The sequence below is a fragment of the Solanum lycopersicum genome, chromosome 1 (genome assembly GCF_036512215.1).
Source record: "Solanum lycopersicum chromosome 1, SLM_r2.1".
In the NCBI taxonomy this organism is placed as follows: Eukaryota; Viridiplantae; Streptophyta; class Magnoliopsida; order Solanales; family Solanaceae; genus Solanum; species Solanum lycopersicum.
In genome coordinates, this window is record NC_090800.1 from 92,107,376 (window position 1) to 92,133,291 (window position 25,916).

Genomic DNA, 25,916 nt, shown 5'->3' on the forward strand with positions numbered 1-25,916 from the left:
ATGTTAGAACTTATCATTTTTCATTTCTTAATGACTTTGATTGTTAAAACTTTTTAGCTTCTACTATTAAATACATTTATGCACAAACCTTTCATGTACTTAATTTCTCCCTTTATAAATTGAATAATATTAATCCACCACACTTTGTTTTCATCATCTAATAGTTCTTCTGTAAGGAGTATTTTTTTATTGGTCACTATTTTTTTATTGATTTGTGCTGTCGTTAATTTTTTATTTTCATGATTGTTGGAGAAACACATAATCTAATAGTTCTTGTAATATTTTTTTATTGATCACTATTTTTCTTATTGGTTTATGTCATTCATTCATTTTTTTTATTTTTAATGATTGTTAGAGTATTTATATCCCAAGAAATTTCAACCTTGGGGCTCAGTTCTAGTCTTCCAAGTTGCTCATCATTCACCAAAAAAATTGTTGATATTTAAGTTCTAGGCAAAAAGTAAACACTAAAAAAATTTATTTTATATGCACAAAAAAATATAAGAGTATTTCAGACAATGTCGAGCAATTTTATATCTTGAGTCTATATAAATTATAACAATAACATAGATCAAATGTGCAAGACACGTTTTCAGAACTAGTATATAGCGATAAGACTGAATGGCTACATTGAATATAGACATATTTTGATATTTGGCATTTTTTCAAGTTGTTTTTAACTTTGAGACATTTGTTTCTTTAGCATTGCAAATTGATTTTAATTTTATTATTAGAAATATGAAAAACTCATTTTTTTTCCTATTTAAATGGTCAAAGAAATTATTTGGAAAAAAAAGAACTTAGTTTTGTTCAATTTGATTTTGTAGTCTTTCACAATTAGATTACGAAAATGTCCTTCGCTAATTTTTAAAATTAATTTTTTTTTACTAATTTTTAAAATTAAATCAATAATGACAATTAAACTAGACTAAATACATGATTAGATGTTAGAACTTATCATTTTCCATTTCTTAATGACTTTGATTGTTAATACTTTTTAGCTTCTACCATTAAATACATTCATGGACAAACCTTTCGTGTACTTAATTTCTCCCTTTATAAATTGAATAATATTAATCCGCCACACTTTGTTTTCATCATCTAATAGTTCTTCTGTAAGGAGTATCTTTTTATTGGTCACTATTTTAGTTTATTGATTTGTGATGTCGTTAATTTTTTATTTTCATGGTTGTTGAAGAAACACATAATCTAATAGTTCTTGTAATATTTTTTTATTGATCACCATTTTTCTTATTGGTTGTGTCCTTCATTCATTTTTTTATTTTTAATGATTGTTAGAATATTTATATCCAAGAAATTTCAGCCTTGGGGCTCAGTTCTAGCCTTTCAAGTTGTTCATCATACACCAAAAAAATTGTTGATATTTAAGTTATAGGCAAAAAGTAAACACTAAAAAAAAATTATTTTATATGCACGAAAAAAAATATAGGAGTAGTTCAGACAATGTCGAGCAATTTTATATCTTGAGTCTATATAAATTATAATAATAGCATAGATCAAATGTGCAAGGCATGTTTTCAGAACTAGTATGTAGCGATAAGACTGAATGGCTACATTGAATATAGACATATTTGATATTTGGCATTTTTTCAAGTTGTTTTTAACTTTGAGACATTTATTTCTTTAGCATTGCAAATTTGATTTTAACTTTATTATTAGAAATATGAAAAGCTCTTTTTATTTTGTTTAAATGGTCAAGAGATTATTTGGAAAAAAGAAAAGAACTTAATTTTGTTTAATTTGATTTTGTAGTCTTTCACAAATTTAATCTTAAGAAAAGTAAATTTTAAAAGAAGTAATAAAAACACTCTTAAATTTGGCGTGAATTATTAGTTTCAACTTTGAACTAATGATCGCGTTAAAACCATTTTCTTCTTCGACTAATTGAACTTTAGTACACTCCGATTTTGTAATAAGAGTGAAATACACCCTAAATCTCGTCAAATTTAAAGATATTTTCAGCACTTCTCTTGGTTTTTTATTAAGAGTCGAACGCACAAGTGTTTGAAACCACATGTTAGTGTATCTAAATTTAGTTAGTCTAGTAGAAAAATGTTTTAAAGACGATCTACTGTTCAGGAATAGAACTTTTGAAAATGGTGATAAGAAGTCTTACACGTATCAGAAGGGAAGTTTTTTTTCTTTATAAGTTTCTCCAACTTTTTCACCCCTTCCTTTCTTAGGCAATCTATTTAGTTATTTGACGTGTTTGTAGTTGTATCTCTTTTGTATAGACTATTCGTTTGTAAGAATTTATTTGTTGCAATTAATCGTTACTTTGATAATATGTTTGTTATACTTTTTAATTGTCAATATCACTATTCAATGTTGATTTTTGATTGACTTTATGTGTTTTTTCTTCTTTTTCTTATCATCACACTCTAAAAATCTATTTGATTTTCTTCCTTCCACAAATTTACGATTAATTTATATCTATGTGATTGAACTTTGAAGCTTTTCACGACTTGCAAGAATGATGAGGGAGATGGTAAGTTAGTTATCGATTTCTCTATAAGTCCACAACTTTTTACCATATAAATTATTCTAGCTAAATTGTGTTGATTAATATATCGATGTAAAGAGCTTGAAGTAAGAATGCAAAAGAAAAAAGGACAAGAAGTAAGTAGTAAAATATTGTATATGAAATAGAGAATGCATTAAATTCATATATTTTCATTAATTAATATGTGAAAAGATGGATAAAAAATGACTAAATATCATTCGAACCCATCAAAACAAGGTGTGATTCAATAATTTTTCTAATAACAAATATATGTTTATTTTTTTACAGCACTCTAATCCTTATACTTATTTCTTATATATAAGAAACAAATTGTGATTGATAAATATCTAATTAATTAAACATTAAATAGCCAAAGTTGAGAAGTTGAATGAACAGTCATTTTGCCTTTCAATCTAAAACAATTCTTATAATAAAAAATGGGAAGATCAAAACCTTAAATCTGGATTACTATTTTGTTGTTTGTCAATATACTATAGTTAAATATTATATTAATTATATAATAAGTATTTGTTGTAATTTCTTTTTCTTCCTGTTAATATTAATTAAACAATAAGTTAGTAGCACTTTTTTTCTCGGCATGTTATTTAATTTTCTGCTCCATAAATTTTTAATTTGATAATTAGTTGAATTTCTATTTTAATGCTCCTCATAATGCTTACTCTAATTCTCCAATTGGATTATTATTTTGTCTCTATATCAAATTGAATGTTATAAAATATATGGTTAAATATAAAATTGGAATTATCACTATAAAATTTTCAGATGAATTAAAATTATAGATAATTTTTTAATTTTAATTTCTAACAATATCTTAGCAGTTTTATTTGTAGATTAGTATGTTTTTCAGGTTGATGCATCATTTACTTTAATTATAATAATGGCTAAATAATAAATTAGGAGAATAATTCAGACTTTCAAAGTGTTTAATTTATTAATGTAGTCTTATCAAATACTAAACAATGACTCCTATAAAATATTTAAGGGAAAAAATATTTAAGAATAAATAGTAAAATGTAATCACTACATGAGAATGGTAAATCACTTAAACTATTTGTCATTGATATGCACTTCAAAACTCAATATAAAATTGAATTTTCATCATATTAATATTTGCATGTTTGCCTTCTTAATAAGGCTACTTTAACACTTTATCGTCCCATTACATTTTCTTCAATTACAGAATCTGATATTTACAATTCACTTATTTTGATATAATAAAATACGAAAAATGAAATGTTGTAAAAATAATTGATTATAATATTAATAAAATGTAATAGGAATGCTAACAAAACCATTATGTTGGCATAGGGAAAAAAACTGTTTTTTTTTTTTTAATTTTCCAAAATAAAAAAAAAATCAGTAAAACTGGCTTTATTTTTGGAAACAAAAAAGCTGCCAAGTAAGTATGTAGGAAACAAGTAATATATGAGTTGAATCATTATATAAAGGGTAAGGATGTATGGACTTAAAAGTCTGACTGAAGAACAAGAAGAGATGCACAAAAAAGTCATTGTTATCAATTAGTTCCAAAGAACAAATTGATGTTAACAAAGTGGGCACACGCTCGTTGGGACGATTGGAGATTTTTCATTACCGCGATGGAATGTTTTGTTTGGCACTCTAAATGCCATACCAAAATCAATCTCCCTTATTACCGTTACTATATTACAATGACTGGAAAACAAAGCTGCACAAGTGTGTTCTTTCCCCTTCAACACATGAATATTATTCTGACTGATTGTTCAACTCAGTCACCTGTGTGTACAGATAAACAGGTTGCGAATACTTGCACTCTCCAGTTCAATCAAGTTATTTAGGTATCTCAGTGATATATTGTCACTACACAATATGAGAGACTCTCCTACTGGACTGTATTTCAATGTTTTTTTAGTTACAAGTGAATCAATATATGAGAGAATAGCTCCTGGTCTATCAAATTGTATAGATCATGCGAGAAAACATTTAAGGTACCTGTGACCACGTCTGGGGATGTCTCTGAATCTTGTCGACTGGCTAGCCTGTATATACAGTTTGGGTCCGCACTTGAACCAAACTCTCTAAGGTGCTGATGATGAACAGGCTGCTGACCCTGCAGGCTGTTACAACAATCTTCTTTAGAGAAAATTTGAGGTACTTACGACACTCACAAGGGACGGAAAAGTTGATGAAGCAGCGATTAGTCATTTGTTCAGGTATAAAGTTGACAGCAGAAGATAACTGTTATGAACTTGCTAATGAGTTGTTGTCATGACTTCCCAACTACACAAAAATTACTTCATGAACGCAACATTAATTTATTTCATTGAAAATTTAATCTTCTGTCAGAAGCCATCAAATTCAGAGCATTTTAAAGGGAACAGAAGAAGCGGAAGACGAACTGAGAAAAACAGAAGAAGATTTGGGTAAAAACATACTTAAGTTTGTAACGCCAATCTAAAGGATGAAAGAGATTGCCAGTATTGTTTGAAAGTCGACAAACTGAGAGATAAATTTATCGAAACATAAGCAAATCATTTACAAGAAAAAAATCCACCACTTTATTTCCTTCCAGCTGAAAATAACACCTTAATAATACTTCCCATACACTACATTTGTCATTACAGGTCACCATTTCTAAAGTGATATATTTGAATGTTCTCAACATTAAGTTTCTTGAAATTGCTAAGGTTTCTTGTAGTGAAAAATTTTCCCCAGTTGTAAGCCTTGTATTTTGCTGGACTTTCTTCATTCGTAAGCTCTTCCAGAGGCTCAACCATTACATAGTGAGACGGGTTGAAGAAAAATGGAACGGAGAATCTCTCTTTGTTGGAGCTTGCTATCACCCTATGTTCGACACTTTCATATCTGTCATTGCTCCAAACCTGTGAAAAGTTTTTGGCTCAGTTGGAAGTATTTTGCTTTTCTATCAAGAATTGTTACAGTAGTCATACCTGAATTATGTCACCAACATTGATAATATAAGCATCTGGAGTTGGTTTCACTTGTATCCACTCTCCATCTGCCTTGCGTTTCACCTCGAGGCCTCCAACATCATCTTGTGCAAGAACAGTCAGGGCACCAGGATCCTTGTGCCGCCCAACTCCCAAAGCCAAATGATGAATTGGGCATAGCGGATAGTAATTTAATCGCATAAAACTTGTTTGGTCCTTAAAGTAGTTGTTCAGCCTTTTGGATGACAGGCCTAAGCTTAGAGCAATTAATTCTAGCAACTTGTAGGACAATTTCTCAATGCCTCGAGCATATTCTTCACACGCCTCCCTGTAAATTCCAAACTACTCCATTAGATCATAGAATCAATTCTAAAAGCACCTATTGATACGATACAATCTATGATGTCTCAAAAACTGAAAAGGGGGAAAATGGGGCACACCCAGTAAGTTTGGAACAAAAATTGATGAGGAGAAAATAAAATTAACCCTAGTAAGTTTTCCACTAGATTCATAAATTCCATGCCCAGTCAAAATACCTGAAATTGTTAGGGAAATCAGGCCATTGATTCTTCAGTTCCCTGAGCTCCGTATCATGGGGTTCATGAGAAGCAGGCAAGAGAGTTGGATTCTCCACAACAAAATCAAAAACTTCTTTCCAATCCCTAACATTCTTGGTATGCTCTGTATCATAAAACCCCATAGGGTTATCTTCATCTCTACTCACTTTCCTCTTCTCTTCAGTAGGAAGCAAGAAGAATTCCTTTGATGCTCTCTCTATTTTTTGGCGACAGGTAGATGGAACTCCATGGTTGATTACTTGAAAGAAACCCCATTTCTTGCATGCATCACCAATTTGTGCAACAAGATTTGTAATTTCTGAAGAATCAGAGGTCAGAATGGGAGAGAGATCAATTATGGGTATGTCTTCTGCCTCAATTGTACTCTGTTTTGGCCTGTGCTCTGTTTCTTGAAAAAAGGATTCATCCATATTTTCCATGATAGATATTTCACTTTCTTCTTCTTCTTTTTTTTTTTGTTACAAGTGAGAGGAGAATTGTGTTGTGAAATTTGTCACATGATATATAGCGATACGGATGAATGGCTACATTGAATATAGACATATGTTGATATTTGACATTTTTTCAACTTCTTTTAACTTTGAGACATTTGTTTCTTTAGCATTGCAAATTTGATTTTAATTACTTATTAGTCGACTGTTCTAATTACTTATTACTAAAGCAATAGGTCCACGCGTCTCACAAAAGAGAGCCAAAAATAAGAAGGTTCATGTTTGATGTATCAAAGGCTAAGGCTTGAATTCTTCAATAAAATAAAATTTATTTATTTCCTTTAGATAAAAACAGAAAGGAAAGTATACTCTCTGTAGCTAAGAGTTAATAGAGATATCAGTCTATCACACAAGTCAGCACTCCCAGATTTTACAAGTCTCAAAGGGATAAAGGGATATGGAAACTAACCAAGTACAGTTATTTACACGAAAGAGAGGAGGGCGGGGCGAGAGCAAAAGGAAAGCTAAAAGGAGGAAGGACTAAGTGTGAAATTTTGCATTGAGAAATTCTTCAAGCAGCAGGCATTGAGGTTGAGATGACCACATAGGGTAAATATTGAAGGCCGTCCTGAATTTTGCCCATGGCTGTGCTATGAGCAGCACGAAGATTCTCAGCATATGCATTGGCCTTCTCCTGGATTGATTTCTGTGGAACCTCATGTGAATCAGCAGATACACTCTTCACTGCTGCTAAATACGCTTCAGACACTTCAGATATCCCTGCAAAGGCATAACGAAGCTAATTAAGAGAGATAGACGTCATCCACTTAACCCAACCTTTTTACACCAAGAACAAGATATATCATGAGGAAACATGTTCCATAGGAAAAATCAGCTGAACTGTTCCTTAACGTGTTATCCATACCACGGGTAGACAAAACAGTCTCAAGGAAGGCAAACCTTTCTACAAATTCAATCACCTCATTTCAACATTATCAGACCAGTAATTTTGAATTCGTGAGCAGAAAACCCCATCATCAGTTGAATTAACAATCACTAAACAGCGCAGTTCTCATAGTTATATTCCAAAATATTTACGAGAACACCTAAAAAAACTAAATTACCGTAACAAATGCAAAACAAAAAGTACCGTAAATCATAAAAACTACTTTATTTGTAAATAATCCTCGAATTCCTACCCATGTGCTTCTGATCTTCGTTTGATGATCTTTTCAAACTAGAGATCATACATGGGTTGGTCATCTATCAATATTAGATGCAGAAACAATGAACTACAGATGAAATTACTAGGAAGGGAATAAAGAAACAATATAAAAGTCATAAATGCATAGAAGTATATGTTTGACAAAGATCTACCTGTAATGAAGCTGGAAGAAACTGTTTCAACACATCGAGTCATTGAACATGCCTTTGATCGGATTACCTTAGCTCTTTCAATTGAATCCTCCGGCCATTCCATTTTCAGAATTTCCACATTTGCATCTTGGTCCCCAACTTTATTTGCAGTTGAAATGATTGATTTCCCAAGCATTACAAGTTGAGTCGCAGCAAAACAACACAACTCTGAAAGTCTCTATGTACATAAGAACAATCAGTGAGAAGTCAAGTTAATTCATTACTCCCAAGAAGAAGAAGCTAGTTTCTTTGATTAAAAAAAAAGGTTGCAGACTAACTAAAAATTTACATACATGAACACCCTCTGAATGAAGAGTATCCAGTCTTCGAGCAGTCCTTTGAACCATGTCATTAGGAGCTAGTCCAACCAAAACATTTGTAAATCTGCAATTCAATGAAATCCAGAAATTAACACCAGTATCCCAGTTTTTACCAACTAGACACAAACTCAAAGATAATCACTCTACTAAGCACAAGAATTTAGTGCCCGTTTGGATAAACTTACTTTTAGGTGCTTTTGACTTTTAAGTAGTTTTTTAGTTTTGGAGGTGTTTGGAAAGGTTATAAAGTATTTTAAGCATCCACTTTTAGGCCAAATTTTTTTAAAAAATAAGTCAAAAGTAGGGTACCATGTAATTGTGACTTCTGACTTATCAGTTAATTTTTACAAGTCCATCCAAACAGGCCCTTTAGTGCTTGGATTCATGAACTGTCAACATCTCAATCGCATTTTCTTTTGTTCCCATATATTTCTCCAGAACATATTAAAGTAGAAGAAAATTAACTAAAAGGTAAAGCATATTAAAGTTAAATATTTACCCTGCTGCCAATTCTGCAGCCTTGTCCACACTAGAATCATGCAAATTCTTCACCTCATCTGTGCTGTCTGCAATGCCAGTTTCAACTTCCTTTCCTTTTCCCGACTCTTTACCACTTTCATATGCTTCAGAACTCAAGTCAAAAATCTCTTGAACCTCTTTAAATTTTCCATCATACGAAGACCTTTGATCAGATGGAATCTTCGCTTTTCTTCTGTTGAACAACAAAGCATAATGGTTGGACAATGCCTCCAACTCCTGCGTGTAATTCACATGATAAGACACTGAATTTCCAGAACAAACTCAACCAAGTACAAAGATCAATATGAGTAGGACCTGACCTCCAATTGCTCGGGACCTCCATAAATATAAAAGCATCTATCAAATGTAACTTCTTCATAAAACTGATCTTCATCTGTTTCTCCTCCCCCTTCTTTGGAGCCTGAATCAACTCTAATACCAGTTTCTGAGATCAGAAGATCCATAGTTTCTTTTCCAAGTAGCTCAAGCACATGCATTCCTTTAGCAGTAAAAGCTTTCCCAGTCTGCAAGAAATTGTGCACAATAAAAATAGCGGCTAAAACACACTCCACCTGCCCAAAAATAATGAAATTAAATCTTATGCAAACCTCTAGTATGGATGGTGCAACAGAACCAGTTGTGGCAGGTAAGCCACCATGCTGAACTGATTCAGCAATACTTGCAGCCGAATTTTCAAGCCTGAAAACAAAAGGCAAAATGACATTTGCTTGGAAACTTTGGCATTACTCAACGAAGGAATAAGCAGATAACAGAAATTGGTAACAGTAGATTCGTCAGCATAAAATTCTACTTGGTCCAAATTTACAAAAGAAGATCAGTCAGTCCTACTGTCCTTTCGTACTTACGAGGACTCCAAAACTAACATTGCAGGAGCCCAAAGTTCTCATGTTAATGGGGAGGTTCTTATTTTCATGTTTCCAGACAGTTGTAGTTTGTGACTACTTCTCTAGTCCAGAGATATGCAAACATAAAATTTCTTTTATGCCAGGTCATTTTTTCACCTAATTTGCCAGAGGAAATATTCACCAATTCATGTGTCAAAATCATAAAACTAAGCAAAATGAACTATAAAAGTCAACAAAAACAAACTCCCATTTTGTCCCACAACAATCAGCTCCATTAAATACAGCAATTCTTTTCAAACACAAGATGAGCAACTGCTTAAAGTAAATCTAAAAACATGCTATGAAGTAGCTGGGCAGACACCCCTGTTTGGTGAAGGTTCCAGCGAACGGGAGTAAGAAAAATAACATTCGTGTTGCAATCAGTTTTTTTTTCTTTTGATCAAGTAAAGTTTAGTTTTATTCAACTATCACGTCGCAATCATACACAAGAAGACATACTTGTGGACTAAATCAGAACTTCCTTTGAATGCATTTCCTAATGCTTGCCAAGCTCCTGAAGCGAAATTCTCGACAGAATGGTCAATAACTCTCAAACCCTGCACATTTTGGAAGGTGAAAAACATGACCATACCAAACAATTATGGCATATCTACTTCTAACCTTAAGATACTTTTGTACAAATTAGCAAAAAATGGGGGTCGATTGTGGAAGGGATATCAATGCTCAAGAAGAACGTCTAAAAAATAAAAATTGGATCCCCTATTGAGTCAAGTAAGCAGCACAACTAATTTGGTAGCACTTGCCTGGCCAAGCAACGAGTCTTCACTAGCTTTCTCTAATTTTTCAAGAGCAGCCTTACGTTTTTTATCATTCTCATCTTCACTCTCCTCTTCAACCAATACTTCTCGTTCATCCTCTTTCAAGGATTCGGTGTCTTCCAGAGAATTTTGCACATCTGCAAGGCTCTTTGCAGCTGATTTAGCAGCTTCAACGGCCTGCAAAAGTGAAAAGGCATATAAATATAATGCATGGAGACATTCAAGGTGTATATTTAAGTGTGCAATCCTGCCATAAAAACAAAGAAAAAGTACCAAGAATTGTCAACCAAGAGTTTATTAATCTGAGGGCCTCAACTCATTTTAAGTTCTAACGCTCAATTAACGTGTAGGTGAAAGGAAAAGAAATAACTAAATTCAAATGGCATGCAATCTAGTGATAGGACTTGGTGTTTGGATTACATCAAGTTACGATACTACTCTCAAGCACCAATACATAATTAAATCCCTTTCATTACAGAAATTTGAAGGGATCATATCACTAATTCACTTTGCTTAAATAAACAGGCAAACCAGCCACAGGTGTGCATCAGAGAAAATAGTACAACAAATTAGCTACATGCTTACCAGTATCCAAATATAGAAGATTTCCTTTGGGTTTCTGCATCACTATGACACTTTCCAAGTACAAAAAGACCAAATTTCAACTATAGTGTTGCTGACGACCATTGCAGAAACATATCACAGTAATTTGTAGCAATGATGTAGAACTACACATGCTCCCCTAGAGGATTTATCCAACTGCAGCCTCAACACAAAATACTCCGAATGCTCAACTATCACTGATATCATACAGCAATCTTAGGCATCTATCTTTCAGTAGAGACATTGCAAAAATTGTGATATGTAGCAATTACTGAAAGGGGAGTCCAATTGTCTAATTTCTAGATCGGATGGTAGAGCCAGTAGACACTGTTTTTTCACAAATTTGAAGAAAAAAATGAAGGTGAAATTACTCATAGTTCATTCACATAACTGGTGAAGTTGCGCCTAACAATCATCACATCTCATTAGTACCCAAAAGAAATACAGCAAACAAGATCAAAAAGGTTTCTTACATTAAAAACGACTATTAAAACAAAGTAAAGAAATCTAATTAGCAAGATCAACGAGATAAGAAAAACAGCTACAATCTACATTATAAATGCAAAAATAAAAGGAGAAAATTGAAGTTAAGAAATGCTAGGAAAGACGAGTACATTGCGGGAGATCTCTTCGGCAGCGGTGGTAGCAGCTTTCTGAATGTCCGAGATATAAGAAAACGCAGAAAATCCCCATCCTCCCCATCCTCCACCACCGCCAGCGACTTCTGGTACCGGAGGTGGCTGAGCTTCTTCTTGCTTTTCAACAATCGCTTCAGTCGGAGGCTTCGTCGTGTCGTCCACCATCTGAGAAAATCGTAGCGTCGATGTAGCTATTGATTTTCACCGAATAACCAAATTGATAATGTTCGCGATCTAGTTGTGAAAGTTCAAACGTGCTTCTGAAGCGACGTCGTATTACTATTACACCGCACTGCTGACCCGACCCGGCGTTGTATTTGGTCTCACAAAAATTAGGTTACCACTGTCTGGTACTTTTTGTTTTGACAAAATTAATTTTTTTTAAAAAATGATATCCGTGATTTTCTCGGCAGTTCTTGCACTAAAATTCACAATATTTAATCATTCGTATCAACAACAAATATGAGATAATTTTATTAGTCAAAACTACATCATCAAAATTAGTAATTTATATTGATTGTTTTAGCCGAAATTTGAACGTATAAGATGGTGTGATTATTTTTAAAATATTTTCTCTGTTTAAAATTATTTGTCATAGTTTCTATTTTTAAAGTTAAATAATAAAAATTTTAACAGATTTATTTTTTTATCATATTAATATGCAAAAATTATATTTTATAATACTTTTCATGTATTTTAGAATATCTAATTTTTTTATTTAAAATATTAAATTAAAGTAATCTAATTTATCTTTAAAAATTAGTCAAATTAACTTTCGATAACTGTAACACGACAAGGGAGTAACACAATACAGAAAGGATAATGCGGTCCTACAATGTTTTTAGCGGAAGTTTGTAACCAACAAATGAAATGTGATGCAGACTTTCAGCCTTATTTTGAATGAAGATAATTGATAGGATTTAAATACTGAAATATGTTGAAACTGTAGAATGATCAGCACCATCTAATAGCAAATTTCCAATTTTTCAGTGTACAATTGATAATGTAAATGTTTGTTTTTTCAGTTGATATGTGTGTTTACAGATTGATTGGTACACATTTTTTATGTAGTTTTTGTGCCATTGAAATCAGAATGGCGATCCTCTTAATAACCTTGGAAAATTGGTGGTGGTGGTGAGGCGTATAGCGAGCCCAATGTTGGGGGAAGAGCGACATCCTCAAAAGTGGGTGGAGGTGGAGACATTACGGGAGCTGGTGGTGGTGGAGAGTGGACTGGCGGTGGAGGAGAGAATACCAGAGCAGGTGGAGGTGAGGCGACTGGTGGTGGAGGTGAGTGGACTGGTGGTGGTGGTGAATGGACTGGTGGTGGTGGTGAGTGGACTGGAGGTGGAGGTGATGCTACCGGTGGTGGTGGTGAGTGGACGGGAGGTGGAGGTGAGGCCACTGGTGGTGGTGGTGAGTGGACAGGAGGTGGAGGTGATGCTACTGGTGGTGGTGGTGGTGGTGAGTGGACGGGAGGTGGAGGTGAGGCCACTGGTGGTGGTGGTGAGTGGACGGGAGGTGGTGGTGAGTGGACAGGAGGTGGAGGTGAGTGGACTGGTGGGGGAGGTGAGGCTACCGGTGGTGGTGGTGAGTGGACTGGAGGTGGAGGTGATGCTACCGGTGGTGGTGGTGAGTGAACGGGAGGTGGTGGTGAGTGGACAGGAGGTGGAGGTGAGTGGACTGGAGGTGGAGGTGAGTGGACGGGAGGTGGTGGTGAGTGGACTGGAGGTGGAGGTGATGCTACTGGTGGTGGTGGTGAGTGGACTGGAGGTGGTGGTGAGTGGACGGGAGGGGGAGGTGATGCTACCGGTGGTGGTGGTGAGTGGACAGGAGGTGGAGGTGATGCTACTGGTGGTGGTGGTGGTGAGTGGACGGGAGGTGGAGGTGATGCTACTGGTGGTGGTGGTGAGTGCACGGGAGGGGGAGGTGATGCTACCGGTGGTGGTGGTGGTGAGTGGACAGGAGGTGGAGGCGAGGTTTTTGGTGGTGGTGGAGGCAAGGTTTTTGGTGGTGGTGGAGATGGATTTGGTTTTGGCGTGGTTGGTGTTGAAGGTTTTGAAGGAGTCACGGTTTTAGGTGGATCTTTTGGACTCTGCCCTTCCCTTGAAACTCCGCAATGACCTTTACTGCAATCAACAGGCTTGCTCACTACTGGGAAACACTCTTTCTCCGTCCTCTGCTCTGATCTTCCTCCCAAACAGTTCTCATTACCATCTATCTTAACTTGCTTCGACTCTGATGGCCTACATGTTTCATCCATGCTCTCAAAGTAGTTCTTTGAGAATGTGAAATTCTTCAAACTAGGCAACGTGCAAAGGTTCTTTGGAACATTTCCCATGAACTTGTTCGACGCAATGTCAAAGATTTCAACTTTCTGCATCGATTTCAAATCCTGAGGCAACGATCCAACAAACTTATTTCCACTAATATCAAGCAGTGTTAGGCTCGTGAGCTTAGTAATCTCTTCAGGCAAACAACCAGAGAGCTCGTTGTTGGTGAATACAAGCTCATCTAATGAGTTGCCCATTTTACCTATACTGCTCGGGATGCAACCATAGAACTTGTTATTGGCCAATACCACCACGGAAGCATTGGAATTGCCCAAGCTTTCAGGGATGGTGGAATGGAATCGGTTATTGTTGATCAATATTGCATCAAGATTCTTCTCAAATAGGGCGGAAGGTACTTGACCTTCAAAGTCGTTGAACCTAAGATCAAGATAGTTGAGCTTAGGCAACTCAAGCACAACATCAGGGAATGGCCCCACGAAACGGTTGTTGCTGAAATCAATCTCATCCAAAAGGGTAAGATTTGTAATGCTCTTGGGAATGATTCCACAAAATCTGTTAGAATTAATGTGGATGAGACTCACATCAGCCAAGAGGCCAAGCTCCACAGGGAGATGTCCAGCTATGTCTGCATGGTTAAGATCAATCCCAGCAACAACAGAGATGTTGGGATCATCAAGAGCATTGTCACAAAAGACACCGTTATAGGCACAAACATTGCTACCCTCCCAATTAGCTGTGAAGTTTGTTGGATCAGAGTAAATAGACTTCTTCCATGCCTGAAGAGCAACATAAGCTTTCTTCAACCTGGCATTTTCAAATTTCATGTTAATGGTCATTTCAGACTCGTATGTATTTGAAAGCTGGCCATTGTTACTTAAAAGTTGGCGACGGGCAATAGAAGCAGCTTCGATATCAGATAATGCAAAATATGATGGAGAAAAAGAACAGAAAGATACAAGGAAAAAGAGAAAGCAACCCAAGGCCACCATGTTTGTAAGTCCACCTGTGGGTAAGGCCCAAGGCTGCTTATTGCAATATATTTTTCAAAGCAAAATGGGGGGCATTATATATGTAGGCAAAGGAAGGAAATTAAATGGTTGATAAGCTGTCATGAATTTTGAGAACCATAGAATTTGGAGGGTCAAAATAAACTTGAAACAAATTTTAGCGGTTTGTTGAGTTTCTTAGAATTAAAAATTTGAGTGAACAGAGTTAATTCTTGATCCATCTTTTACCTATTAGAATGGAAAATCACCAGTTGCACAAGTTCATTTACCGTCTAAAACAGACGGACATTATTTCATAAACATGCTTTGTTTTTCTTTAAGCTAGTAAATAATTGGTTGATTTTTCCATTATTAAGGTTCCAAGTGACTTACTCTTGTTTATTCTTAAATTCACAGTTAAAATGACACAAACTACTAATCGAATAATATCAGTTCAGGTAGAAAAAAGATAATCTATTGATTCAAACATTGTACCTATGAAATAGGAATCGAGAAAGGGAAATATTTGTAATGGCTTTTGTGATACAGTTAGGCATGATGCCAGTGACAGTGGAAAGTGGATGTATTCACGTTTGGACAGTAATCAAAGTAAACATAAAGATAAGGCTTATGCTATTCAAAGAAATTATGGCCGTAATTGCAACTGATTTACCAGAAAAAATAGGGATTTGGAGGAAGTCAGTCAGCACTGATACTTACATAATTGCATACACATCATATCCCTCCGAGTGAGATACTTTACTTTACCAAACTCTACGGAATATGTAAGATGCTTCGTGCACCAAGCTCTTTTATTGTGATGTATTTTGTGTATGTACTTCAAGGAAACTGAAGGAAAAGGGCATCAGTTTAACACCATCTAGAAAAGAGCATAAGGGTATTTAGAAACTTCACTGCTATTATAATTTTCAAAAACAAACCATATTTACATTCAGAACAAATGGCAACTCCTATAACCTACCGACAAAGCACACTATTTTATGCTAACACTAACAAAAATACGTGATAACATCCCCACAGGCTTAATATTACATCACCAGATAATTTTTACCACATTGGCCAAGAAAATACTATTCAATTCCATTGTTTGACCTGATTATCTGAAGCTCCAAAAGAGCGTGCTTTTTATGAAGCTCCATACCAGTAGTCAAGTGTAATCAGTACCAAACAGGGTGTGTTCCTTTGGCTCTGAGCAGTTTAGTATAGGGTGAATCTGGCATTCTAGCTTTCTCCTCTTCCTCGAGCTCTTCTCTCGACTTTGGCAATCCATCTGGTATAGGACACAGTCCTCCTGCCCGTTGTGCATCAAGATTGACAGGTTTGGCTGATTCTTTGCTTTCCTTTTTGGCTTTGTGCATGTCTGAAACTCCATGTAAGCAGCCAATGAGAGTTTTCACTCCCCCTGCTTGAAGTATTAGCCTCTCTACCTCCTCCTTAGGTGCTTCTTTCTGGAAAGAAAGAAAATCAAAATCCCTTTCAATAACACAGTAGGAAGGTGCTACGCATAATATAGCTTAAGATCATTACAATATCTGGACAATAGATCACTTAAACTGGATTTACAAAAAATACAACAAATAATTGGCTTGATGAACTTTTTCTTTAATAACTGTGATGTCCAGGTCAATTTGAAATTCCTCAGGCGCAGCTGTCAAGTAACTATGTTAACCAAGACTTGGGTAGACAAGAAGAAATCACCTAGTGCTATTGTTTATATGGACATTTCTAACTTAAGTATACAATTCAGATGTAATTGTTAGCTTACTATATGTGGTTGTCATACACACACAATGAAAACACATTTTTGTTAGCTCTTTTTCATCAACTTCTACCTCATAGTTCCAAGGAAATATTGAACCTCGAGTTTTAAGTTTTCTGTACTAATAACGTCCAAAGGTTAATTAATTCATCTACAACAACATATTCAGTGTAATCTCGCAAGTGAGGTCTGAAACTGGAAAACCCTATTATCTAACAACACATAATAATACAGTAGCATGTCACGGCCAAATAAGAATGCTACATAATTTTTATTTGAAGAACGTGCTGATAAAGAACTTACTTCAAGATCTTTGAGTTCAAAATAGGCTTGCCAGCAGCTATAAGAATCATCACCTTCTAGAACAGAACAATAATCTACACATAACCATACACAGAATCCATTAGTAATTCAACAAAGCAGATAAAGCTTAATACTTTCGACAACAAAAAAAGCAAGCTCAATTAGTAGATAATTACTCCATCCCAATTTTTGGTGGGAATACCAATATGTACATAAATTAAAATCGTTTAACAACTACAGAAACTAGAATAAATCAGAAATTTAATTAATTAATCATCTTTAACAATTTTTTAAACATAGGGGAAACAGCCTCACTATCTTCAGCATATACTCCAACCCTCCCTGAACCGCCCGCACTTGTGAAATTTACACTAGCTACGTAATTATTGTATTAAACCCCAATTACAGTTCCTGTTTTTACTAACACAAGGACATTTTTTTTTCTCGTTAAAAGATTCATGAATAATCAAGAACCCATGAACTTCAAATCTTGAATTCGTGTCTGATGATAAATCCAAGAAAATAGACACAAAGGAAACGTAACGATGAAGAAATAAAGAAGATCTGGGAAATACCGGCAAGTTCATTTTCAGATTTTTCGATCAAAGGGGGATCTTTAAAAACTCTATCAAACTTGGTTCTGCTAAAAGGCTCGAGCTTTGGTATGTAAGCATGACTTCTTGAACAACAACGAATTGTCGACGAATTTACTTGAAATCTTGAAGAATGAAGCTCATTATTAACTCCAACGAGAGAAGTAGAAGATAAGGAATTGAGAGCCATTGATTGTAACATCATCGTTTCTGTAAAAAAAGAAACAGATAACAAATTATGAAAATTTAAGGATATTTTATAATAGAGAAGAAGAAGTCAGAAGGAATTGGGAATGGATAAGGTGATGAGATATTTTCTGTACAAAAAGAGAGATAATGTTACTAGCCAGTGATGATTGGATTCATAACAGATGAATCCTGGCCGTTGATGAATTGTGTTATGTGTGTGATTTTGATCAGATTGGCGGTCGTATAAGGGGAAACGTAGGATGCGGCGGCCTGTTATAGGATTTTTTTATTGCTGGAAATTTTTAAGATATTTTTAATGAGCCCACAAGTTTCTTTTTCTACTTTTTTCCGTTTTTTCCAACTTTTTAATTTGTGTTAATCCAAAACAAAGAAATTTCTTATCACCGGTCTTTTTCGTACATGGTTTTTTTTTTCTAGATACTTATCTTGTATTTAGAAATTAAAACTAAAGAAAAATAAACATTTCTACTAAAATAGATTAAAAAGATAAGTATGACGAAACTAAAAAAGTTTCGTATTTGTTAATTGTATCAAAAAGAAAATTAATAAGCTAATAAAAGATTAACTAGACTTCAGATAAGTATGAGTTTAATGTCGTATTACGAAAGATTGATGAAGAAGTTATTTTTGATACACAAGTCATCCTTAAAAGAGAGAGTTTTAATATATATGGAGTTGATAATATGTATAATAATATAAAGTTGAATTTAAAATTATTGATGTGGCACCCTCCAATGATCAGCATTTGCAATTATATGTTTTCTCTTTTTTTTTAAAAAAAAATATTCTGATTTTTCTCCCTAAAAAATGTATAGAATGTCTAAATGAGTTAAAACATCACAGTAAATAAGAGCAATTAATCCGTCGTTTGCAGCCCAACAGTTACGTTAAAAACTCAGTCCACTACCATTACCATTTATCACCTTTTCTTAAAGGGCAACTTTCACATATAACAAACACAAAATTCATATTTGTATGTTATAACAAAGTTTGCTTAATTGCGCTACATAAGAAACATATATATGTGTAATTAATTTGCTATACATATACAATTGAAACGAATTGTATAAAACGAGAAAGATAGAAATTATATATTATTTGAATTTGTACAAACGAGAAAGAGAGAATGGCAAAAGAGACTTGGGCATAGAAATATTTGTATTATATAATTATAAGTGTATAGAACGATTATTAATCTGTATACTTTGGTATTCATTCCAGTTGTATAAGTATATATTTGAAATCTATATACAAATAAGAAACTTACTTGGTTGTAAGTTGTATAAGTATATATTTTTTCGTGGTGATTTTCAGTTGTATATGTATATGTTATTATACGTATTTAAATACAAATATGCATATGTGTATGTATATATAACTATCTATTATTGAATATCCACAGTTTACATATATGGAATTTATATATAAATAAAATTTTGTATTAACTATTAATAGTATATGTATATGTTATTTGTATTAGACTTGTCAATTGTATATGCATATCTGTATAGGTTTTAAGTGAAGTATATAGATATGATTTTCTACTAGCGTAATAAGTATATAATCAAAAATCTATATTAGTGGAAATCATACATAATTTATTTTTTTTAAAAAAATTGATTTGAAGAGAGATTTTAGGAAAAATCAAAAGAAACTGAAAGAGAAAAAATAGGAAAGGATTTGTATAAAAATAATAAATCTTCCGTTTCTTAAAATATGTGGGCCCTAACCAATTTTTAAAAGATAATGGATTTGAGGAGAAATCGATAGAAATTAGGAGAAAAAAGATCGGGAATATGTTTGTATAAAAACAAGTCTTTCATTTTTTTAAATTAGCGGGCCACAATCAAATTGATAATACTAAATTAAGACGTTTAACGGAATATATAATTTTATATAAACATTATTCATACACTGCCATGTGAATGTACAAACAAATCAATTCATACAGAAAAGAATGAAATGAAATTATAAGGTACTTTCATACACAAATCATACAACAATATTACATCAACTTATATATCAATTCAAACATCATTCAAACCCTGCCATATAAATGAACAACCAAATCAGTTCATGTAACAGTAATACATCAATGTATATATCAATTCTTATAACATTTATACACAAAGTCATACAAACTAATACATCAATCCACTAAAATTCATACAATATTAGGGGTTGTTTGGTTACTGGTTAGAGTTATGCAGGTATTAACTATGCAGGTATTAGTTATGTAGGTATTAATTATGCAGGGTTTAGTTATAGAGGTATTAGTTATGCAGGATTTAGTTATGCAGGATTTAGTTATGCAGGTATTAGTTATGCAGGGTTTAGTTATGCATGTATTAATTATGCAAGGTTTAGTTATGCAAGTTTAGTTATGTTGGTTTTTGTTATGCGGGTATTAGCTATGTGGATATTAGTTTTGTAGATATTATTTAGGTACGTAAAGATTATAATACATGAGTTATTAACTATTAGATATTATACTTGTTGTAAATTATTAATATATATTATTTACAAAATAATAATACATGCTAATAAAATGTGAAATATATTGAATAATATATAATGCTAATATTTGATTTGCATATGTATCGTTTAAAATATACAATCAATTTCTAATATTAAAAAATATTTATATTTGCATAAATCAATCAAAACGGTAAGTATAAAAAGAAATAAAAATAATAAAAATAAAAAAAAATAAAAACGACACATGTTGATAGAAAACAATATAGTTTCCAATTTAAAAAAATAAAATAAAAATGGTCTAAATATAAAAAGAAATAAAAACAACAAACCTATATACTGAAAAACAATAAAGTTTTCAATTAAAAATAATAAAATAAAATTAACAGGGTAAATATGTAATTTATCACTTTATTACATGTATAACTAATACCCACATAATTATTCCACATTCTACCCTACATAACTTTATACATAGATTTCCTCATAAGTTATGTTATTATTAATTATGTAGAACTATAAAAATGCAACCAAACATTGTATAAGTCACGTTGACTTTTCAACCTAATCAAAAATTTTTACCAAACATAGTAAACTAATGCAATGATTTATACATGAATAATACGCCTTCTTATACCGTAATCAAACGGCCCCTTAATACATATTACAATTGTTAAAAAACTAATCTGTGACTTTCAAACCACAAAACAATACTCATACAAAACTAATACATCAATTCATATATAAACTATACAATGGTAATACATATTATAATTGTCAAAATTCTACAATGTGACTATGAAACTCATAAAGTATTCGCATACAAAACTAAAAGATCAATTCATAGAAAATTCATACATAACTTATACAAATTTCAATTGTCAAACAAAATGACCTAACACATAACATTTTAACCAAAATTTTATATTAATCATTTTAGCGACCTTAATAACTTCTTTGGCTTTCTTTGTAGTTTGTATCTCTGACTCCTTTTTTGATTATCTGTTGATTTTTTTGATTTTTTACTTTTTATTTCATCAACAAAGTCAAAATCAAATTCTGAAGATGTTCAAATATATTTTCCTTTCCTCTTCTTCCCTTTCTTTGGAGACCCTCTTTCCTTTGTTTCGTTTTTTTGATTTTTTTGAAGCTTAGATTTAACATAGCTACCGTCTCTTTTTTAGTGAATTTGTGCGGTAGAGTTTGAGTCAAAATATTAACAAAGGAACATGAAAATCATCAGATGATGACTCCTCAACTAGTCTTCGACTTTTACAGGGTGTTCCACTAATTTTCTTCGACATTATATACGAACTTAACACAAAATACTTTATGAAGTTTTAAAAACGTAAAATATTGTTGAATCGTGTTGAGGAAAAGTAATTGTAGATCTTTGAGTTGTGATTTTGGAGAAGAAAGTGATCTGTGAGGCGTGTTGGGAAAATGAATAGTGATCGTGTATAGGTTGTGATGGGTGTGTGTTATTATTGGGCAACGGTAAAGTAGGAAGTTGATTAAAATCAAATATCTAAAATTTAGTTTTTGATTTCAAAAAGATAACTATACTATTAATATTAATTTATTATTTATTTTAAAAATGTAAATGTAAACTATTAATACTTATAATTTGTTTAAAAATTTAAAGAGTTTGTTTTAAAAAAGGTAATTGTAAAAATAAAAATAAATACTTAAACATATTAATTAGTATTTAAATAATTACTTATTTTAAACGATATGCTATAACTCGATAATAATCTGCTATAAGTGATTTATTTTTAAAAAGTATGTTTATAATTCGATATATATTGCCCTAAATGTGTATAAGGTGTTATTTTTATTTATTATATTACAATTAAGATAATTAATACCAATGTACGTTACAATTTTATTTATTACTATATTATTTTTTTAATTCATATTATTTAATTAAGTTACAAATTTATTGATTACTATAAATACTAAAGTATATCATCCTCGCCAATGGTAAGAATTTCTTTCTTTTTTGATTATATTTACACTTAAGTACATCACTCTGTTATGCCTAATTTTATAATGTTTAGATGTGATTAACTTTTTTTTGTTTACTATATGAAAGATAGGATGAACATATGTCTATGTTGTTTGTGAGAATTCAAATTCAAAATACCAAAAAAAGAAAAGAAAAAAGGTGATATTGTTTTATTTTAGTTTAGTTGATGTCTCTTATTTATAGTGTTTTTCCTTCTATATTTCTTGTATGTGTTATTTTCTTCACTATTGTTGGTGATTTTTCCTTTCTTTTTATCCTTCATATTTTATGTGAATCGTTTTTATTGTGTATGGTGAAAGATAAGATGAACATATGACAATATTTGAGATTTAAGTTCAAGTTTGATGAACAAACTATCATCATTAACATACGCTAATTTTGTTACTATTCTCTTTTACTCTTTCAAACTAGTATAAAATTGATGGTTATAATATTAATTCAAATATAGTAATCTCACATTTTATTTGTCAGGATAATATCCTAACTTTAATAGAAATAATAATGACATACTAAATTCATATTTAATTTACAAATTGAAAAAATAAAAGGAAATTGATAAAGTATAATTATCTTCGTGCTTTGAATGCATAAAAGTCAATAAAATTTGATATTTTCCTTATCTCAAAATAAATAATATAATTTGTATGCATATGCTACAATAATAAGCTTTTTTCGTAAAAAAAAAGGTATAAAAAAGGACTCAACTTTCTTGCTATGGGGATTTTGATAAAGTTTTTTTAAAAAGTTTTTCTCAAATTTATTATATGCATTTAAGAGATTATTTCAAATAATTAATTTTTTCAAATACTTTACAGTTATTGTGTAATTGAGGTTTTTATATCTTTCAATATATTCTTTTTATATAAATTTATAAGTATGTTACATTGTAGTAAAAATTAATCTAAGACTTGAAAGATGAAAAGAGAGTTGATTCATCATTACTGAAGAAAGGATAACTTTTGAAGAATATGAACATTAAAAAGAAAATAGTAAAAGACTGCAATATTTGGAGGAAAAAAGTAATTTTATAAAATTATAATTGATCTTCTTGAACCATAATAAATATTTAAAAATTATTTTGATTTGACGAACAAGGAGGATAATGACATTTTGATGTTCTGAGCTTTCAAAATTTACAAGTTTATTTGGATTTAAATTCTTTAATTTTGCGAGAAAGATACAAACAAAAAAAAAGAATAAAAGATAGATTTAAAAAAAATTGTATAAAATTATAAAAGCATGGCATACACATATCCAATGAAATTATAGGTTGAGATCATTGAATGTGAACTCTTAGCTTAAGCGATTTAAAATTATAACCGTTACAAAAATTTAAATTATATTTAAATTTGATTAAGACTTCAAATATGATATATTTGAATTAAACACAACAGAGAACCTTCACAAAACTTTTATCAATACTATTTTAGTTCTTTTTTTGACAAATTAAATGAGTTATTTATATTCGCACGAAGTACAACTAAATTTACTAGTTTAAGATAAAATTGAGAGATCAAGAATTTGATCTCATAATTTATTGAAATAAAATGTATGAAATAAAGGTTTAACGCCGTATTTTATTGCATAAAACATATAGCTGAGAATTAAAAATAATTCATATAGAGCGATTGTTTGATAGATTTTGTAGTTTAATGTAAAATTTTAATTAGACAAAACTTGCATGTTCAAAAAGTGAAAATTTGTGGAGACTAACGTTATCTTATACTTCAAGTATTATTGTTCATATACTAACGTTATCTTATACTTCAGGTCAATTACTACTGTTATTTCATCTATTTTTTATCATCTTTAATTGTTGCATTGTTGATATTTTTTTCTTTATTTTTTTAATCATACGTCTTGCTATTATTGCACGTGATTCAAATCATTTTTACAGATAAATTTATTAAAAACGATTTTTCTACCTTATCAAATTCATGTATACCTACCCTCTTCATGCTCAATTTATAAGAAAATATAGTCTATAAATATGATTGATATGTTATGTTATTTTACTATAAATTATCTATCCATATGAACATAAATCAACGATAAAAAGGTAAAAACAAAAAGAAGATGAAAAAGTACTTGTTGGTACAAAAAATAAAAATAAAAATTAATACCTCAATTGATGAAATATTTAAATTTTTATTTGGATAAAAGTTTAATTCCTTACTTTATAATTCTATTTTCAATCAAAAATTAATAACTGAATTTTTTTTTAAAAAAATATAACATACTATATTAAAATATTTTTAATAGAGTATTTTTCTAACACACTCAAGTGTGTGTGTATACATAGCTAAAAATGTACATTTTGAAAAACATATCAAAGTTGACTGCTTAATTAAATCTGTTATTTGTTAGGAGTTAAACTTATATTTTAAAGCTTATGTAAAATATATATTTTTAACTCGATTTATTTTCTCGAATAAGAGAAAATTACGCGGTTAAACAAACTTATACTATTTAATTACTCATTAGTGGCGGATCCAAAATTTCTTAGTTATGGATGCTTAACTATTTGTAATTTGAAGTTGGTACCAAAATGGGTGCTCAATTTACATATTCATACAAAGTATATTAGTGTTGTCTCCAAATGTAATGGGTGCTCAAGCACCCATGCACTTGAATGTGCATCCGCCAATGTTATCCATCGTAGCTATAGTTTGCTATAATTATCATTCGCGACTAACGTTGTACATTAATTACGTGGGCGAACTTTGAGTTTATATAATTAGTCAGGTTTGTATATGTATAATTCGCCAGAATATACAAATACATATGTATAACATACAATTATTTAACACACACACACACATATATATATATATACACACACACAGAGTTCACCTCTTTCCCACTCTCTCGCTCGCCTCTCTACTCCCTCTCCCAATCTCGCTTGCCATATATATAAATAAATATGTATAATCTACAACTATATACAAATACAATTCACCTTCCTCTCCTAATCTCTCTTGCGTATATGTGTATGATATACAATTATCTAATTAACCAATATACATATACAATTCACATTTCTCCCACTTTTTTCTCCCTCTCTCATGCCTCTCTCCTCCATATAACATGTAACCACGAAATGTAATTATCAAACTATAACTATCGAGTGTAATTAGACTATTTTTAAGTAGCTATATGTGAAAGTTTCCAATAAATAAACTAGTCTAGCTAAACAAGTCCACATAAATATTTATAATTTGTTTGACTCACAAGCTTTAAAAACTTTATTTTCATTTTTAGATTGCATGACTAATCAAATAAGTTCATATAAATTGAGATAATAAAGAAGTATCACTATTCAAAATAAGTCATTTCGGAGAAAAAGAAGAAGAGACAAGTGTTAAAAACACAGCTAAACTGTACTTCTTTTTTCTCTTTGAGTTTCATACCTAAATTATTAAAAGTTTGAGTTTCATACCTAAACTATCACTTTTTAGTTTGAGAAACACACATATTTCTTTTATACCACTCTCATCATGGTATGTGTGATACACTCTCTCTTTTATTTTTAAAAAATATCACATCACACTCCACATAGACAAAACATTTAATGTTGACAAA

At 31.8% G+C, this 25,916-nt stretch overlaps 4 protein-coding genes and 1 long non-coding RNA gene across 5 annotated transcripts; 1 reads left to right on the plus strand and 4 right to left on the minus strand.

Moving 5' to 3' along the window:
• Positions 1 to 1,024: 1,024 nt before the first annotated feature.
• On the plus strand, positions 1,025 to 6,612 carry LOC112940430 (uncharacterized). Its single transcript, XR_003244610.2, has 2 exons — positions 1,025 to 4,737; positions 4,871 to 6,612. It is a non-coding gene; the product is annotated as an uncharacterized lncRNA (long non-coding RNA).
• On the minus strand, positions 5,059 to 6,472 carry LOC101254137 (protein DMR6-LIKE OXYGENASE 2). The gene is made up of 3 exons (XM_004230781.5): positions 6,012 to 6,472; positions 5,476 to 5,803; positions 5,059 to 5,406 (listed from the first exon to the last, which is right to left on the minus strand). The coding sequence occupies exons 1-3, from the start codon at positions 6,470 to 6,472 to the stop codon at positions 5,143 to 5,145; spliced, it is 1,053 nt and encodes a 350-aa protein (XP_004230829.1). The 3' UTR covers positions 5,059 to 5,142.
• Positions 6,613 to 6,793: 181 nt separating the features above from the next.
• Positions 6,794 to 12,069, minus strand: LOC101254429 (uncharacterized). The gene is made up of 9 exons (XM_004230782.4): positions 11,641 to 12,069; positions 10,409 to 10,600; positions 10,104 to 10,201; positions 9,348 to 9,438; positions 9,060 to 9,263; positions 8,720 to 8,976; positions 8,194 to 8,284; positions 7,862 to 8,078; positions 6,794 to 7,264 (listed from the first exon to the last, which is right to left on the minus strand). Exons 1-9 carry the CDS (start codon positions 11,827 to 11,829, stop codon positions 7,056 to 7,058), a joined length of 1,548 nt encoding a protein of 515 aa, XP_004230830.1. The 5' UTR covers positions 11,830 to 12,069; the 3' UTR covers positions 6,794 to 7,055.
• A 530-nt stretch (positions 12,070 to 12,599) lies between these two features.
• LOC101254739 (pollen-specific leucine-rich repeat extensin-like protein 3) lies at positions 12,600 to 15,302 on the minus strand. Its single transcript, XM_004230783.5, has one exon. It carries the CDS (start codon positions 14,945 to 14,947, stop codon positions 12,770 to 12,772), a length of 2,178 nt encoding a protein of 725 aa, XP_004230831.1. The 5' UTR covers positions 14,948 to 15,302; the 3' UTR covers positions 12,600 to 12,769.
• Positions 15,303 to 15,845: 543 nt separating this feature from the next.
• On the minus strand, positions 15,846 to 20,534 carry LOC101255248 (CCG-binding protein 1). The gene is made up of 3 exons (XM_004230785.5): positions 17,603 to 20,534; positions 17,028 to 17,101; positions 15,846 to 16,413 (listed from the first exon to the last, which is right to left on the minus strand). The coding sequence occupies exons 1-3, from the start codon at positions 17,823 to 17,825 to the stop codon at positions 16,123 to 16,125; spliced, it is 588 nt and encodes a 195-aa protein (XP_004230833.1). The 5' UTR covers positions 17,826 to 20,534; the 3' UTR covers positions 15,846 to 16,122.
• Between the last annotated feature and the right edge of the window lie 5,382 nt (positions 20,535 to 25,916).

Excerpts from the sequence above, each read along its gene's own strand:
- LOC101254137 (XM_004230781.5), bottom strand. The coding sequence starts at position 6,472 with ATGGAAAATATGGATGAATCCTTTTTTCAAGAAACAGAGCACAGGCCA. Across the intron at positions 5,804-6,011 it reads GATTTCCCTAACAATTTCAG|GGAGGCGTGTGAAGAATATG; the intron begins GTATTTTGACTG and ends TGGAATTTACAG. Across the intron at positions 5,407-5,475 it reads ATGTTGGTGACATAATTCAG|GTTTGGAGCAATGACAGATA; the intron begins GTATGACTACTG and ends AACTTTTCACAG.
- LOC101254429 (XM_004230782.4), bottom strand. The coding sequence starts at position 11,829 with ATGGTGGACGACACGACGAAGCCTCCGACTGAAGCGATTGTTGAAAAG. Across the intron at positions 8,079-8,193 it reads TTCATTCAGAGGGTGTTCAT|AGACTTTCAGAGTTGTGTTG; the intron begins GTATGTAAATTT and ends TTATGTACATAG. Across the intron at positions 7,265-7,861 it reads TTCTTCCAGCTTCATTACAG|GGATATCTGAAGTGTCTGAA; the intron begins GTAGATCTTTGT and ends ATGCCTTTGCAG.
- LOC101254739 (XM_004230783.5), bottom strand. The coding sequence starts at position 14,947 with ATGGTGGCCTTGGGTTGCTTTCTCTTTTTCCTTGTATCTTTCTGTTCT.
- LOC101255248 (XM_004230785.5), bottom strand. The coding sequence starts at position 17,825 with ATGATGTTACAATCAATGGCTCTCAATTCCTTATCTTCTACTTCTCTC. Across the intron at positions 17,102-17,602 it reads ATCTGAAAATGAACTTGCCG|ATTATTGTTCTGTTCTAGAA; the intron begins GTATTTCCCAGA and ends GGTTATGTGTAG. Across the intron at positions 16,414-17,027 it reads TTGAACTCAAAGATCTTGAA|AAAGAAGCACCTAAGGAGGA; the intron begins GTAAGTTCTTTA and ends CTTTCTTTCCAG.